This window comes from Anguilla rostrata, chromosome 11 (genome assembly GCF_018555375.3).
Source record: "Anguilla rostrata isolate EN2019 chromosome 11, ASM1855537v3, whole genome shotgun sequence".
In the NCBI taxonomy this organism is placed as follows: Eukaryota; Metazoa; Chordata; class Actinopteri; order Anguilliformes; family Anguillidae; genus Anguilla; species Anguilla rostrata.
The window spans coordinates 4,439,891-4,458,372 of NC_057943.1; the positions used below are offsets into that span (position 1 = coordinate 4,439,891).

The 18,482-nt window shown below is 44.3% G+C and overlaps 2 protein-coding genes across 4 annotated transcripts in view; one reads left to right on the forward strand and one right to left on the reverse strand.

The window, feature by feature from the left end:
- Positions 1-18,482, reverse strand: part of slc6a8 (solute carrier family 6 member 8) — a 93,975-nt gene that overhangs the window by 47,938 nt on the left and 27,555 nt on the right. The window lies entirely within an intron of this gene.
- On the forward strand, positions 3,379-15,630 carry pnck (pregnancy up-regulated nonubiquitous CaM kinase). Of its 3 annotated transcripts, none has more exons than XM_064300610.1 (10): positions 3,379-4,870; positions 6,108-6,188; positions 7,059-7,190; positions 7,479-7,553; positions 8,130-8,322; positions 8,836-8,959; positions 9,063-9,138; positions 11,056-11,168; positions 11,875-11,953; positions 15,492-15,630. In XM_064300610.1, exons 2-10 carry the CDS (start codon positions 6,115-6,117, stop codon positions 15,586-15,588), a joined length of 963 nt encoding a protein of 320 aa, XP_064156680.1. In that variant the 5' UTR covers positions 3,379-4,870; positions 6,108-6,114; the 3' UTR covers positions 15,589-15,630. The 3 variants fall into 3 exon arrangements, with proteins under 3 accessions (XP_064156680.1, XP_064156679.1, XP_064156681.1); XM_064300609.1 differs by having other exon boundaries at positions 3,380-4,870; positions 6,088-6,188; XM_064300611.1 differs by having other exon boundaries at positions 3,387-4,870; positions 6,088-6,188; positions 8,184-8,322; positions 15,492-15,629.

The following is an 18,482-nucleotide window of genomic DNA, read 5'->3' on the forward strand; positions in this document are numbered from 1 at the left end:
AGATCGCGGCTCGCGCTTCTTTTTTCGGTGCACGAGTGCGTCAGGAGAGACAATGGCGTAGGTCGCGAAGGGGTCGTCCAGCGTTAGCGTCCTGATCTAAACCTTATGCGGATGGGGGCGCTCACCCCCGCCCCCCCCCCCCAAAAAAAAAAAAGCAGGGAGAGGCCACAGACCTTCAATTCAGGGACTGCCTGGTATTGTTTTGAATTAAAATATTTTCTGTCTGTGGAGGGGAAATGGGAAGCTCAGAACTGGAGAGTATTTTTAAGTAGTACAGTAGAAATTTCCAGTAGAAACAGGATTTCGCATGACTCATTTTCCAAACATTTTGGAACAGTGTAAAGCAGGAAGGCCCTGGCTGTAAGATAATACGACACCAAAATGTTTGCCAAGACCATTTCTCAGTTCAATACCCTTGACCCGGTGTGAGTTCTTCAGGTTTCTTGTTATCCACGTTAAACTTAACTTACCTAAAACAAACCACAACTTAAATACCTTAAGTCTGTTCTTGCCGATACAATGTTGTTGACTGTAAGGCTGCATTGCAAGAGGTCTGGTACTCACATAAGACAATTCAACAAAACTAAGTTGTTTTTTTTTTTTTTGAGACCCACAAGTGATTTTTGTGCAGAAGCCCGTTTGGTTGAGGGGGTTTGTCTAGGAGCTGTGCTTCTCTGTGGGCTGGAGATCCGGAACCTTCTCTGCTCGCGCAAGGACAGCTCCCCCCCCGCAGTGAAGGCTGCGCCATTCTCATGGAAATAAGGATGGCACAGCAGCTGCCGCTGCTCGGGGGGCTCCGTCCACAGCTGACGAGGACGCGCTTAAGAGGACAGGTGCTCCTGAGTCGCGCAGAAGGATGTCCGATGGAAGGAAGGACGGACGGATGGGTTGGGACGGGACGGGAAAACTGCAGTGTGAAGTGTCACAATGAAGGGGCACTATGGCAGGCAGCAACAGGATGAAACCTTCTTCTTTGATTTGCGCTTTCTCCCTTTTTCTCGACTGTCCTGGATCGCCCCCTAGAGGACTCGGGTTTATTACCTCTGCAGGGACAGGAGAAACGCACGCTGAGTACGTACAGCCAGGCCTCGCATTTTCAGCGCATCGGCCTTGTCGTTCGCGTTCTTACGTAGGGTTGCAGGTTCGATTTCCTGGTAGGGCACTGCCGTTGTACCCTCGAACAAGGCTCTTAACCTGCATTGCTTCAGTGTACATCCAGCTGGATAAATGGATGCTGTGTAAAAATGGCAAAGCTGCGTAAGAGCTGTGGACAGGAGCGTCTGCTAAATGCCTGTGATGTAAGGTAACGATCGGAGTAATGGCGCAGCGGTTCCATTAGCTGTTCCTCAGACCCACGCCCGGGTTTAAAATGATTGTGAGCTGGACGTAAGCTGTAACAGGCACTTCCATGTACTGCGATAGACAAGGTCATGCTCATCAAAGATTCTGGATCAATGTCTACGCGGGCATTGGTATATTGCTTTAGTAACGTTGCGCATGCACTCTCACCTCAACTTTTATCGTTCGGACGTTAATGGTCTGCGTTAATGCTTTTCATCGGGGGGGCCTACAACGGTTCGTAATTCTCCTTTTAAATCAATGTGAACGTTCTCTCGATGTCCGTCGGTCGATGCGAAGCTCGCAGCTTCCCGATGCCCGGAGCTCTGGCGTCACGTGTCAGCGAACGTCTGTCCCAAGCCTCGGGAGTACGGACTCTGCTAAATGGACTCCGGTATTTTAAATCAATGTGCGGATATAGACTCACGTTACAGAGCCTGATCGGGGTATCCAAACCGTAGCTGGCACGCAGAGCCGGCTGCTGGTGCGAAATGCTCCTGTGAGGTCCTTTAGGGCCACACAACCACCCCTGGGCCAGTGATGATGATTCAGAGCTTAAATGCATTTTTATTATTATTATAATTTTTTTTTTTGGAAGGCATTTTAATTGTGCTGAGGTCACAGGGTGCGAATATTTTTTTCGATGCTATTGTTCTTGCAATGATTTCACGGTCTGCCACCACCCGCAACTCCCCCCCCCCGCCCCCCCAAACCACAGTCGGTCAAAAATAGCCACAGAAATGTAATTAGTGGTAGTATTTTGAATGCATTCTTGTTAATCACACACAGGATGTACAAGAATTTTGAGTGCCTTTTGTGTTTGCCATTTAAAATGAATGAATCACTGCTTCCATTCAAATTCATTCATTCATTAGAATTAGAGGCTCACAGATTTGTACTACTCAATGTACGGTCCGCATAGGGTGAATCACAATCTAACGATTGGCCCCCAGGAGCCGTTTCAATGCTAATTTCCTTCAATTGCTTCTAAAGGTTACTGTGTTTCCTTACATCGAATCACCAATGCTGAGTGACTGAGCCTGGTTAATACAGACCATATAACACTGTGGTCACATAACAGGCTTAACCGATTGAAGAGATCCTTTACACATTTGTAAAATGTAGTTTAAAAATTGGGAGAATAGAATTAATAATATAAATGAGTAGGAAATGAGTGTCAGAATTTATATGTGTGAGGATGGGAATGTTTCTAACCAATGCATAAAAAGATAAAAACCAATCCGAACTACACAAAATCAATCGTACTGTATCTCCTTGGTTACAGTGTCTCCTTGGTTCGTTTTTAAGAATGTGATGCAAGGTCTCCCCCTTGTGGACGGAATGATGCACTACAAAAGCTCAATGACTGTAAACCTCATACACTGTGTGCCAGGGATGACAGATCCACGCTCGACAAAGGCGGGTTTTCTGGCAACACAGTGGTTATTATTCAACGTGTTTGTAATGAGCTGAAATCGCACTAATTCAAAAAAAAAACTGGAATACACTTTTTACACAAAACCTCAACTGCCCTGTCTGTTTCCACTTAGCATGACTTACAAGTTGTTTATACGTTGGAAGTGAATCCTGGGAAACAAAGTTGAAAAACAAAAGCTGTAGTATTGAAATTGAAAACTTGTTTCCAGATATACTTCTTGGAAGGCGTACAACCGCAGTTCCTGGAAGTGGCTGACACTTCTTCAGAGAAAGCAGGAAGTGTGTGAGTATATACCGCTCCTACAGTTCTCGATGGTATGTACAGTATAGCGGCACTCCCAAAACAGGGGTAGATCCACAATGTGCCCAAGTGCTCATCCAGAGGAAACATTGCAGTGTTAATAAATACCTATGACCTGATGAGGAAAAAATTTAATTTTACAATTTTTTTGAAAAGTTGAAGCAAAGAGTAAACTAATAATTACCTTAAAATTAGAATTATCAGTAATAATACTACTACTACTACTACTACTACTAATAATAATAATAATAAGAATAATAATAAGAATTATTTGTTTTGATATGGGATGGTCCAGAGTGGTTTCACAGTTGGTTGCCATGGGATCTACGACAAAAAACAGTTTCCCCAAATTTCCTGGAAAAACACATTTTCCTGGAAAAATGGATGTTTTCATTGCAGAGGGGAAAACAATTCATAAAGCAAATCATTTCATAAGCTCATGGGAGTTCTCTCCTGTGCACGAGTAGCAGCAGAGGGAGTCACTTGTTTGGATTATTTGTGCCAAAGCGGGGTTTGGACTAACGTGCCCTTACGGTGGATTACCCTGCAACCTTACAAGGCAAGTACAAGTATGACTGCAAACACTGTACAGAAGACAGGCTGCTCAGGATAAACAGCATTCAAAGCTTCTGCTGTTCCATAGAGAGGCCGTTCTTGAACCCAGGATTGGACAATGTCTCACACACACACACACACACACACACACATCCAAACACACACACACGCACACACACACACACACACACACACACACACACACACCACACACACACACACACACACACACACACACACACACACACATCCAAACACACACACACACACACACACACACACACGCATGCACACACACCCACACACACATCCACACACACCCACACACACATCCACACACACACACACACACACACACACACACACACACATAGCTTAATTCTGCAGACACAGCAACAGCTCAATGTCCCATGCTCCAGTTTTAATGGTGAAATCATCACTGTGACCTTGTTTTCCTGCCTAACACGGATGCACGTGGCAACGGAACTGAGGCCGCTTTGGAACTTTGGGACAGTGTTCTCTAGTGGGTAACGCATTCCATTGAATTTTCAATGCATTTTCACAACACCAGAAATGACTCCACACCTTGAACTAGGTGCCTTGAATCTATCCCAACCAAAGAAAGTGATTTCACACAGTATTAAATCTGTCAAATCTGTCTGGCCCCATCTAATGGCATTGCATGTATGACTTAGACAATTGAATGTTAAGGATTTGGAGGCTAGTTTTAACGAGACTATGACAGTAAACGTGGCACCCATGAGATGTTTCACCATGAATTCATTGGCACAATATACAATGACCATAATGCTGAGCTTAACCTCCTTACAATCATCATAAGGCGTGGCCGTGCTACTGATGTTGAAGCTTGTGCAGTACGTCAAGACAGTTTCCATGGCTCTCTCTCTCTCCCTTTCCCTCCATCCCTCCGACTCTCCCCCTCCCTCCTTCTCCCTCTCTCTCCTTCTCCCTCTCCTCCCTCCCTGTCTCTCTCTCACTCCCTCCTCTCCCCCTCCCTCCCTCCCTCTCTGTGTCTTTCGCTCCCTTTCCCTTCCTCTATGTGTGGGTGGACAAAGTTAATTCTGAGAAAGAATGTGTTTTTCAGTTAAATGACAATGTGTGTGTGTGTGTGTGTGTGTGTGTGGTCAGAGGGATGAGGAGTGGTGGTGGCAGAAAAGCTAAGCTGTGACATCAGGAAGAGAAAGCAAGCACGGTTTTCTCCATTGCAACAATCAACAGGTAAACATTTTGTTTCATGACACTGCAGAAGAAGTTCTTGTTTTTTTGTTTTTTAAAAGCCATTGTATTCAGGGATGTGTCGGTGTGCTTTAGTGTACAGGTTTTTATCAATTAATTCCATTCCTATTTTTTTTCCTTATCACTATTTTTGATGAGCATCATAGCTTCATAAATTTAAGCGTAGTCAGGTATATGTATTTGGAACATTAGGGTAATCAAGTGCAAACCATTCTCTTTTTTTCTGGAAGACTTTAAAGCAGGGCACCCTCTGCTCATAGAATTCTGGTCTTTAGCCAGGATAAACCGTCCTCAGACACCGATTACTGTAGATGTGGTGTACTGAGACTTGTCATTTTGTTTATCATTGCAAAACCTCTCTCTCTAGGATGCAACTGATTTAAGGGTTGTGATTTTTTTTTTAACGTCTGTTTTGTGACCCAAACTTCACCCACCGCATCTCAGAACCAGTAGATGCAATCCCTCAGTAGGTGTTTAGGAAAGTTGTGACCATGCATCTCTGATATGGCAGCTAGAAAGGCGTTACTGTGCTAAGCGTTGCACTGTCTTTGTCAAATCTCACCATCTTTGTCAAATCTCACACCTTTGCAAACAACGTAACAAGGACAAGAATGCCCTGCAGCAACAGGTGGCGTGTTACCTAGAGGGAAACAGCCAAACAAGGCAATAAACAGATGTTATGAATTCAATATCCTTGTAAAATGTCAGGAACGTGGTAGCATCGCACTGAAATCGGAACATGGCTAGATTTGCACACAGTTATTACACTGCCAAATGAAGCAACAAAATCAGGTGTTTTAAAAGTTCCAAGGATTTAAGTAACTTTTATCATGACTGTCTTGACACACACAGTGAGCAGTCAGGGCCGTCATAACTGTTTAATGTAAAATTCTGAATTTTCGATTTCGCTTGCCGCAATCATAGATATCACATGTAAATATGTGAATTTAACAACGGGAAGGATCATGAAACAAGTTGATCAAAATTGTACTAATTGGCATTAATGTTAGCCAGGTATTAGCCTTCCTTATGAATGGTGATAACCTGAAGGTGCACGGACACATCAAAAGAGCCCACATACAAAGAGTTAGAAGATTTTGTATGTAAGTATAATCACACTTGGTATAAACAATATGAGAGAGCTGCAGAAATCCAGAACTCTAAGGGAGGTTCAAAAGGCACAGTTCTTCTGCTTTCAGACTTCCTTTCCCCCCCCGAGGTGGAAGATGCCCTTCATTAAGGACAGGCAGAAAGCGGAGGACATTTCAGCGGTGTACGAGCTGAAGGAAAAACTGGGAGAGTGAGTCAGTCTGTATACACACACACACACACACACACACACATACACATACACATACACACACACACACACACACACAGCACACACACACATACACGCACACACACACAAACACACACACACGCACACACACACATACACACACACACACACACACACACACACACACGCACATACACACACACACACACACGCACACGCACACGCACACACACACGCACACGCACACACACACATACACACACACCCGAACGCGCACACGCATACACACACGCACCCGAATGCGCACACACATACACATACACACACACACACACACACACACACACACAACTGTCCCTGGAGTCCAGCGTTATGAGCAATGCTGAAGCTCTGTTTACAGCTGTGGCCGTACTTCACGGCTCAGAATAAACTAGGTGCTGGATGCTGACACAATATTAGTGCCAACAATACGGCAGCGTGTCTATGGGCTGAGTGTGAGTGCAGTCCAGTGGCTACACAACAGCTCTGCAGTTATGGTCGCCCGTCTCCGAGGTGAGCTGACCCCAGTCAAGAGCACTGGCGGGGGCACAGTGTGTCCCTTGTGTCCTAGGCACACCCAGTTTTTGATTGGTACAAATAAAAAAATTCTGAGCCTCCCTCTCATTGGTTGAATGGATTAATTGCTTTTTAGAGGCTCCTTCTCCCTGTCTGAAATGATTCATGCGTTTCAGAGGCTCCTTCTCATTGGCTGAAATGATTAATGCATTTCAGAGGCTCCTTCTCATTGGCTGAAATGATTAATGCGTTTCATAGGCTCCTTCTCATTGGCTGAAATGATTAATGCACTTCAGAGGCTCCTTCTCATTGGCTGAAATGACTGCATTTCAGAGGCTCCTTCTCAGAGGTGTGGGTGGCTCAGCATCGCCACTCTCAGAGGCTTGTAGCTGTCAAGTGCATCCACAAGAGGGCGCTGAAGGGAAAAGAGGCTTTGTTGGAGAACGAAATCGCTGTGCTTCGCAAGTCAGTCTTTTTTTCTCATTTCGTTGTAAATACCTGATATTTGCAATGAGCGGTCTAATGTGTTCAGTAGCCTTCGCTAAATTCAGATAAAAAAAGAATTCCAGATTGTCAAGGTGTATTTTTTGTATAAGGGTGTTGTGTAAAATATAAATGCTTTTCACACTGTAATGGAATCATTCTGTCCAGCACAAGACGCAGTATGATCTCTGCTGCCTTAAATATGGACTGCACGCATAATGCATTTTTATTCCTCTCAAAGGACAGTGTCTAAACTCCACTGTCCTGCAGGGTCCACCATCAGAACATCGTCTCTCTGGAGGAAACCTTCGAAACGCCAGCAAAGCTTTATCTGGTGATGCCTCTGTAAGTGGAATCTGCTCCTTCTGCTAAGAGTAGAATGCTAAGATGTAAATTAAATACACTTTCCATATTAGTTTTATTTTATTTTTAAGCCTACCCAGCTTGTGTCCTGTGCTGTTCATTCATTTACATTAGTTTGTGCCCACTCATTTTTCACTGTTTTTGGGTGTTGTTTTCCTGTGTCAATGTTTTTTGAATATAATAAAAGTATTATAAAATAAATAAATAAATCAAGTACACAGTACACATTTTCTATTTCTTGACTGTTTAGTCAAGAAGTGAAATGTGGAACAGTTTTCCAGGGGGGGGGATAGAGGTAGCGAGCTTGTCAAAGCTGGAATTTAATTTATACATTTTTTTCATTCATGCTATTGTACTTCTGAGCACAACTTCATTTGCGAAGCTTTTATTCTTTGGTGATTCAGCCGCACCATGGGCTTTATGCTGACTGTGTGCGCATGGAGGTGAGGCTGCTGTGGTAAGCTGTGAGTTTGTAAACACTGAAAAACGAGCGGGGAAACGGTTTCGTTTGAACCCCCCGGTGTGTATAAATACGCTGAAATAACTTTGCGCTGGCAGAAACAGACTGTGCCCCAGCGCGGTCCAGCTTACTGCCCTGTGCTGCTGCGTCAGGGTGACGGGCGGGGAGCTGTTGGAGCGGATTCTGGAGAGGGGGAGCTACGCGGAGAACGACGCCCGTCCTGTGATCCAGCAGGTCCTGGACGCAGTCAGATACCTCCACCAGCTGGGCATCGTGCACAGGGACCTGAAGGTACTGTACCCCCCCCCCCCCGGTCCCCCCTGTCCCCGTCCCCCGTCCATGTGCCATGCAGTCTTCTGGACTATCCAACCATCCATCCATCCATCCATCTTCTAAGCTGCTTATTCCTGGTCAGGGTTAGGGGGGTGGGGGATGGGGGGGTGGAGCCTGTCTCAGCATGCATGGGCGAGATGCAGGAATACACCCAGGACGGGTCGCCAATCCATCACAGGGCCCACACACCATTCACTCACACACACACACTCATGCCTACAGGTAAATTTAGAGTCTCCACTTGGCCTAACCTGCATGGACTGTAACAGGAAACCCGAGTGCTCGGAGGACACCCACGCGGCTGCAGAGAGAACATGCAGAAAGACCCTCGTCCGGGATTCAAACTCAATACCTTCTGGCTGTGAGGCGACAGTGCCGTTTGTCTAGTGGGCTATTCTACAGAAATGCTCTTGAGATGGCTGTGTGCTCCCATATAACACTGTCAGGTATTCAGGTACATTTTTCACTCAGCCTGAGAACCTGCTGTACGAAAGTCCTGGAGAAGACTCCAGAATCCTCATCAGTGACTTTGGCCTTTCCAAAATGGAAGAACAAGGAGTTCTGTCCACCGCCTGTGGGACCCCTGCTTATGTGGGTGAGAAGAGACCTAGGATTCCTGTTGTCATTTAGAAGACTTTACACACACACACCACATTGACCTCTCCAGTGACTCCCCTGTCTTCTCAACACCTCTGCAGCTCCAGAGTTTCTTCAGCAGAAAACCTATGGCAGAGAGGTGGACCTGTGGGCCATCGGGGTCATCTCCTACATACTGTAAGAGTCCCGCAGCTGTCCGGTCTGGTGTCCAACTGTCAACCGAGGGAGACCAAGGGCTTTTTATGGGGCATATTTGAGCTGAACCCAGGGAGTGGAGGGGGGTGGGTGGGGGTTTTGGGGGATAGACTGCAATCTGGCGAGCGGGTGTTGGGGTGGTTGGGATGATTGTGATTTTGGACCGGGGGTGGTATTTGACTGAAATAGGATAGTAATTTTCTGCAGCCAAAAGGGAAGACTGGCAACAGGACAGCGGCTGGAGCCACAGCTGCTTCGTACCTCTGCCATGTGCCTGTCAGACCTTGCCTGTAAACCAGGGCCTGTAAATCAGCACTAAAGCCTGTAAACCAGCACTGGGGCCTGTAAACCAGCACTAGGGCCTGTAAACCAGCACTAGGGCCTGTAAACCAGCACTAGGGCCTGTAAACCAGCACTAGGGCCTGTAAACCAGCACTAGGGCCTGTAAACCAGCACTAGGGCCTGTAAACCAGCACTAGGGCCTGTAAACCAGCACTAGAAGCCTGTAAACCACACTAGAGCCTGTAAACCAGCAATAGGGCCTGTAAACCAGCACTAGGGGCTTGTAAACCAGCACTAGGGCCTGTAAACCAGCACTGGGGCCTGTAAACCAGCACTGGGCCTGTAAAACCAGCACTAGGCCTGTAAACCAGCACTAGGGCCTGTAAACCAGCACTAGGGCCTGTAAACCAGCACTAGGGCCTGTAAACTAGCACTAGGGCTTGTAAACCAGCACTGGAGCCTGTAAACCAGCACTAGGGCCTGTAAACCAGCACTAGGGCCTGTAAACCAACCAGCACTAGGGCCTGTAAACCAGCACTAGGGCCTGTAAACCAACCAGCACTAGGGCCTGTAAACCAGCACTAGAGCCTGTAAACCAGCACTAGGGCCTGTAAACCAGCACTAGGCCTGTAAACCAGCACTAGGCCTGTAAACCAGCACTAGGCCTGTAAACCAGCACTAGGGCCTGTAAACCAGCACTAGGGCCTGTAAACCAGCACTAGGGCTGTAAACCAGCACTAGGGCCTGTAAACCAAACCAGCACTAGGCCTGTAAACCAGCACTAGAGCCTGTAAACCAGCACTGGGCCTGCAAACCAGCACTAGGGCCTGTAAACCAGCACTGGGCTGTAAACCAGCACTAGAGGCATGTAAACCAGCACTAGAGCCTGTAAACCAGCACTAGGGCCCTGTAAACCAGCGCTAGGGCCTGTAAACCAGCACAGGCCTACAAACCAGCACTAGGGCCTGCAAACCAACCTGGGGCTGAAACCAGCACTTAGAGCCTGTAAACCAGCACTAGGGCCTGTAAACCAGCATGGGCCTGTAAACCAGCACTGGGGCCTGTAAACCAGCATGAAGCCTGTGCAACCACACACTAGTGATCCTGCTTACCATCTCTCCAGGCCTGAAACGCACTCCGTTAAACCAGCACTAGCCTTCGAACCAGATCATAGAGCCGTAAACCGCACTAGGGCCTGTAAACCAGCACTAGGGCCTGTAAACCAGCACTAGGGCCTGTAAACCAGCACTAGGGCCTGTAAACCAGCACTAGAGCCTGTAAACCAGCACTAGAGCCTGTAAACCAGCACTAGGGCCTGTAAACCAGCACTAGGGCCTGTAAACCAGCACTAGGGCCTGTAAACCAGCACTAGAGCCTGTAAACCAGCACTAGGGCCTGTAAACCAGCACTAGAGCCTGTAAACCAGCACTAGGGCCTGTAAACCAGCACTAGAGCCTGTAAACCAGCACTAGGGCCTGCAAACCAGCACAAGAGCCTGTAAACCAGCGCTGGGGCCTGTAAACCAGCACTGGGGCCTGCAAACCAGCACATGAAACGCTCCTCATTGCCAGCTACAGCCACCCCCTGCCTCAGCACTTCCTGCTCTCCTCTCTCCAGGCTCTGCGGCTATCCTCCGTTTTACCATGACAACGACACACAGCTCTACCGGCAGATCGTAGAGGCGGAGCACGAGTTTGATTCGCCGTACTGGGACAGCATCTCTGAGTCAGGTATTTGCTTTCTTTTATCGCTGGCAAAACAGCTTTTTAAAAATAATAATAATCCATCCATTACCTGGGGGTGAGGGGTGCTGGAGCCTATCCCAGCATGCATTATATTTAACATATAAATTAATATTTTAATGAAACATTATTCAGTGTGTCACTTTTATTTTTATAATTACTTTTATAAATAAAGTGAAATCACAACTTGGGAAATGATCTTAAGATTACATTTAATTTTAAATCAAGAACATTTTAATAAATGTGGCCACCGGGCTGGAATATGGGAAATATATTTTTGTATAATATATGCATAACTACTTCTGACTTAGTGAGGCCTTAAAAGAGTAAACCACACAAAAAGTGTCTGAATAAGAACTCACAGCCAGGACTTATTTTGAGTGAATTTTCATAACTTCACCAATAAACAGCTACAGGGAGTCATGGCTGCCAGCTGAAAATGTACATGGTTGCATATTGTAATTGTTATTTTTTTATTGGATGTCATCTCGCTATTTTTGAATAGTCCTAAGGAAATATTGCAGTCAGGAGGAGCTCAATTATGAGCTATGTGATTTCACAGCAATATTCATATCCCGGCAGTATGGTCCTTGTATTATTAAAAAATTTTATACTTAATTCCTTAGAGTACTAAAGTAATATAATTATGTTCGGTCTCCCTCAGTTTGTGTCGTTTTTTTTGTTTCATGTTCAGCCAAAGACTTCATATCACACTTACTGCAAAAAGACCCAGATACACGATACAACTGTGAACAGGCCTTACAGCATACTTGGTAAGATTAATATTCCACCCTCTTTTTGAACCTATTCCATTATGTACCTCTCATATACCTGCACTCTGGCAACGCAGATGGATTCAAATTCCAAATAAAATTGACCACTGAACATTTAAATAATAAATTCATTTTTCAAATGGAGGAATGGGACAGCTGTCTGGGGTTTATTTTGAATAAAATGATTTCCTGTCTGGGGATCCATTTTGAATAAAATGATTTCCTGTCAAAAAGGAAAATACAAGGAGAAAACCTTTTTTTCCAAAGCACATTTTCAAAGCATTATTTACACATTTATTCTAAAAGAAAACAAATAAATACCTCCAAAATACAAATAGCATTATGGCAGTTCTGTCATATACAAAAATAAACTCTGTGTTTTCTTCAGATTTATTAGTTTGTTTAGTTAGAAACCCATTCATCCAGCTGGATCATTGTTTCCAGGTTCATCATGCGCACAAGACAAACTCAAATGTTTTCTTATTTACAGTGGAAATCCTGTTACTCTGCATTCTGTAGTGCTCCTTGTTCTATTCAAAATGTTTTTGAATAACAGAACAGCCAGGTGACATCTGACAGATGACGCTTTTATATTACTAAACAACCTCTCAGTGTTCAATAAAGCCGTTCCTATACAGCTACTCTCGATTCTCTCCAAACACTGAAAAGCATTTGAGAACATTTGTATTTTGACGATATTTATTTCAGTTTTCTTTTAGCTTTCTTTATTTCAGTGTTTGAAAAACATTTTTTTTTTCAGGGAGGCAAAGAGTTTAGCTGTCAGATGTGGGGACTGGCGTCTAGTCTCCCTCTCCAAAGAACCGAAACGTAAAATACGCCACCCAGCACGACAGGTGTGATCGCTACGGTGCCTACAATTAATGACCTGAAATTAATCCTGGCTAATTATCTTGATTGTACGACATCAATCAAGGATAGGAAATTTTACAGTGGCTAACATCAAAAGCTAAAATGAGTTATAGTGTAGACTGTAATTTAATCTAAACCATGGGGAAATGTCACATATTTCTTTCCTTTTTTCCCTCTTGCATTAAGCACATTTACAGAATGAATTAATAACACATATTTTACAGCTCGGTTTCATCAGCTTCATCTACACTAATGCTGCCTGGACAGCATTAAAAGGAACATGAATCTGACCGTTTCTTTGCTCAGCCGGGGGAAATTTACTGCGTATCGATCTCAGCCCTGAAATTTACCGTTAACTATAAAGTTCTACCAAGATCGCTCACTGAAGAGAACGAGACACGGTGTCTCCATCACTAACAGAACAATGTATGACATGAGTGGTCGATGCTCTCAACCTAAAGGCTGTTAGCTAGAGTCTCCGGTGGAAAAAAATTGGAGTTTTAAACAACAATTAATCACACTTCGGATTGTAAACGCACAACACTTTGGGTCTTTTATCTTAGCCATTCGGTTTTACACAGTCCTCTTTCCTACAGTCTCGGTGCACCACGTTAATTTATTCAGATGTTTTAACACCTCTTAACCAACTTCACAGTAACACAAATAAATCATTCCATATGGCACACAACTCAGAATATGACTTGGAACTAATGTGAAATTAAATAACAAGTGCTTATTTTACAGAAACTTGTGCAGTAATAATAACAATGATCATAATAGTAATTTCATACTTCTAACATCCATTAGGATTTTAAATCCATAAAAATAGATTTTTAGAATTTTGTGCAAGCATCAATCAACACCCAAACAAGTTTGTGTCTAGGTGTTCACCAGTGTCTAGTGCCAGGGCACTTTTCTGTAGTTAATATTACAATGTGTTCTATTGGGGACTGTGCCACCATATTCGTCCAATCAGGTGAAGTCTGTATGACCCTGGGGTCATTCCACGACAGCCAATAGAAACAGTGAAAATAACTGCCAGTATTATCAGATTCCACATGGCTGCTAACATGGCTGTTAACTACTACAGCTTAATCACTTAGAAATGCTCATAGAAATTACATGTACTTGTTAATCTGTGTGTGCTTTGTCCCAACACTGAAGCAGACACTCCCACAGATTGGCCACAAACTGTGATTACAATGTGATTGACAGGTGGCAGATGTGCGGGTGCCATCTGTCACACAAGAATAGTGTTCGGGAAATGTCTGTCCTCCTGGATCACCGTCTTTAATTGGTTCAGCCAGATTTAGCACACACATTCGCCACTTAATATTCACTCGCCTCACATAAAACCACCTTCGGCGCGTCACAGCTGTTCATTTAGCCACGAGATAAAAAGATGTCTACTTCATTTTTCAATTATTTTCAATCTACTTCAGTTCTATAAACAGGAAATATGAACAAAATGAAAGAATAGTAATAGTGAGTCATTACTAAACCAAAGAGCTGGAGGTGAGACGCGTCATTTTTATTCACTTCAAATTCACTTTTGATTGGCAACCCTCTATTGAACAGCACCTCTGATTGGTCAAAATATTAATCGCTTATGTAAGCAATATGGTGTCCAGAAAACCAAAGTGAAATCCTCCTCCAGTGGGCAGTAGAGATCTTTGCTGTGTTAAGCACAAATAAAATTAAAAAAACAATAATGCCTCAAATCTCAACTTAAAATAAAAATCAGCAATACCAGCATACCCACACTGATCAGGAAGAAGAAAAGAATGAATACGTTTCTAGAATAAGAATGATGTATTAAACAAATGCCTCTTTAACACTGTATGCACTAATGAACAAATGTCTCTTCACTATACAATAGATGACATCAGAAAACTTAAATTACTGAAGCTTTTCCCCCCCTCCCCTTTCCCTTTGTAAGATTTACAATCTTTTATTTTCCATTGAACAGCAAATAAGAGGAATTATGTGGGTTTTCAGAGCTTTAATAAAATAAACAAACTAATGCAGGTGACCCCGCACAGGTGTGCTTTTAAACGGAACACCTCGAAAATATCGAGGCCTTCGAGTTCTCCTACAGTTTATCCTCCATAGGTCAGACAACTAAAGTAATGGGAATCTCAACCAAAAAGTTGTAAAAGACCAGCTGAGTTCACAGCTAAAACAGAGCTCTGACATGAGATGCATAGTAGGAGGGAGTAAAATCAGAAAATGAAAGCAGATATATGGTGTTCCTGCCTCTTTTAAACCCAACAGGAAGGGCGTCGTCATGCCCTCATTGGACAAGAGAAAATGCGCCACAGCTGCTCTCAATGACCAATTGACTGCCAGTCTGCAAGACACTGATCAGCAGCTGATCCACACTGAGCCCTCTAATCAAGTGCTCAGTCAAAGGAATCTCGAATTGAGAGAGTTACAAAATCGAGATCAGGAAATCGAGAAGAAATAATCGAACTAAGCAAAAAATAAAACATGCACTGAAGGAAACTAGCAAGTGCCATAGGATAGGTGACTGCTACAAATTAATATCTTTGAATTTGTTTTCTTTTGTTCTTTATGTGAATGTATGAGGATTTTAATTGCACAGGGGGGGTCTGCATGGTTCTAATATAATAATAGCTTATTTTATGCCACGCTGCTGATCTGGCAGGATCTCCGGTGGGGAAGTGCTGGAGAGGAACATTCACAGCTCTGTCAGTGAACAGATCCAGGAGAACTTCGCCAGGAGCCAGTGGAAGGTGAGATAAGTACCCCCCCCCCCCCCGGGGGGGACCGGGGCAGAGGCGGAGGAACAGCCCGTAGGCCTCACAACTTGTGCTGCATGAAACACGTACACTGTGCACGTCTTTGGCATTTCCCTGTATGCCAAAAAGAGGGTTGGGGGTGCAATCACTGTTACTGCTCTTTGGGGGGGGGGGGGGGGTTCAGGTCTCTTTTCGGGGGGGGGGGGGGTACTGGGCTCCCCCTGGATCCTTGGTACCCTACACCCTGATGTAAAACACTATGAAACGCATGGTTAGGATGTGTCAGTGTTGGGGGATTAGTAAAAGGCTAATTTACACCTTGTCACAAGACTATTTCCAAAAAAGCATCGCTCGACAAAAACGAAGGTGCCAACAGCGTTGCATTGCCACTTGGCGAAGGCCTTGCGGGGTGTAAGGTCGTGCTGTATTATTTGTCCACGCTGAACTCTGACGTACACGTTTCCGAGGAGCCGGCCCAATCGCGCGCGCGAGAAAATAGGGTGACGGCGTCGCGCGCCGGGCTAAACATGTGCGTGTGCACGACTCAGAAAGGCACGGCTGTATTTTTTTTTTTTGTCCAGTGAAAGAGGACTTCGCGCAGCGAAGCCGTCAAGGTGATGTCCGTAGGAGTATAAATTAGGGGAGGCCTGCGCTGTCTTTCAGGCTTCACGCATGTGGTGCTGCGTCGCTCAGTACAGCGACGCGAGGAGGGAAGAGAGGAGACCGCACCGCGCAGGTGATGCCTGGTATCTACGCTTCAACCGGAACTCTGTCTGTCTGTCTGTCTGTGTGTCAGCTGAAAACGGAAGATGGACAGGAGAGTAACAGCACTGTTTGCTTTTATTCCGCACTCCTCTCCTCCTCTCCCCCCCCCCCCCCCCCCAGGAGAAACTCGCTAAATGAGCTGCTAAGGCTGAGCATCAGAGCGACTGTCTCACGTCCCGGTGTTATCTGCGGATGTGCTGCGTGCCAGCTGAATTATATCTGTCAAATGGGACCTGCACAGTGCAATGCTTTCATTCAGTCATGAATGGGACGACGGGAAGCACAAGACATGCCCTTTCTGTGGACCAGCGAACGCTGTCTCAGGCTGTATTTGAAAAAAAAATGCATTTTGCTGTGTGGAACAGGAAAAGAAAACGTCTGGAAACGGCTTGTACTGGTGCCTTCTGTGTGTTTGTGTGTGTGTTTTGTGATGTCTTTTCACTAATCGGTACCTGAACTGGTACGTGTTCTTCCGGTGATGCAAACAGACCGACCTTCTGCAATTTCCTGATAAATAATCATTCCCAGAGCATTGATGTACTGCATTAAGTGTGATAAATGTGCAGTTTCTCCTACTTTCACTTTCATGAAGGAAATATTATGATGGCTCAATACTCATCATCATTAAACAAAATATGATTAATTACTATGGGAATTTTTACTCAAATGGATTTGAGTATGATGATGATGATTCTTGGATATCAGAATTTCAATTTTTTATAGCCTATACACATGAAGAAAGTGTATTCGTTTTTCATTCACGATGCGTCAAAATTCCAACTGTGTAAAAATTGTATCCACTGTAATGTAATTTGTTGATGACCTTTTGAACTTTTAGTTGACTATACACAAATCACTCATTCTCACTAATGTCAAGAGTCTGTATTTTACTTCTGAATCCGTATAAAGCTATAAAATGTTACACCTCAGACAGTTGCAGCGTTTGTATTAAACTAATACAAACAAAACTTTGGAAAGTGACCTTTACCTGCAGTCAAATGTGTTGCAGCGACTAAAATTATGCTGACCAATAATGTGTGAATGACAACACTTTTTATAACCATCCAGGCACTGATGAAATCTGTTTCATAGGTGTAATGACTCATGCTTAATACATCCTGCGTAACTGAGAACACGAGTCTTTAAATAATTACATACATTGGAAATCCCTATCATTTTCCATTCACGCAATTATACCACAGTAATCTGATAATTATTTGCAGGGACAGAATTAGCTAATGCTTCCGCTTTATCTGAAAGAAATAAACACAGTGCTTTGCAGGCTGGTTTGCATGAGCAGTTGACAGTTTTTAATTGGTAGGGGTGGCTGAGATCAGATAAGGTGTGGGTAATGTTGGGCTTCAACTGCTGCACAACACAACAACGTTATGGTACGAAGTTGGAAAATGCAAGCCACAAGCGCCCTTTGTTTCAACAACTGCACAACAGCTAGGCTAACTATTGCTACCTAGATATTATGGATAAGCTAACGTTGTGGAATGGGAGTGTTCAACATTCACTACTATGCTAGCTAGCCAGCTACCTAGCTAGCTAGGCTACTCAGTTTATTATCTACATTCTGCACAAGACCACTGCTATTTCAAGAGCTCCGAGTTTGGTTAGCCTACATGTGATGTTGTTTTCATACTAACTTAGTCAGCCATTTCTCCACCGTAACTAACAGACAACCAGCTGCTAATTTCATTCTGGAGAAATAGACGAGCAGGCTACTGGCTCAGGTGCGTCGTTAAAGGCGGTAACCCCAGTATCTAACGTCACAGGCAGACACCATAAACAGAGACATGATTTACGGACCGTAAAATTACGAATACAAAGTAGTCAATATAATATTTTTGAGGAAAATCAATACTTTTCCTGCGCACCTTTCTGCAAGCTCAGTGGGTGTCTTTAAAAAATATTGGTCTACATGAAAAATAAGCTTTTAACATATAGCACCTTCAATTAGCTTCTCGTGTTGCTAGCAGGGTTACTTTCTTATGAGGGTCCCTGGTGCTTAACTCCAGGAGGTGTCTGCGGTGTAGTGAGGAGGACTCTTCAAAGCTGACATCCCCCTGGAGAAACCAATCACTCCTTGCCGGACAACCGCTCTTCCAGTGACTGACACCTAGCCA

Coding starts and splice junctions, on each gene's coding strand:
- pnck (XM_064300610.1), top strand. CDS start 6,115: ATGCCCTTCATTAAGGACAGGCAGAAAGCGGAGGACATTTCAGCGGTG. Junction 6,189..7,058: donor CTGAAGGAAAAACTGGGAGA/GTGAGTCAGTCT, acceptor ACTGCATTTCAG/AGGCTCCTTCTCAGAGGTGT. Junction 11,954..15,491: donor CAGGCCTTACAGCATACTTG/GTAAGATTAATA, acceptor CTGATCTGGCAG/GATCTCCGGTGGGGAAGTGC.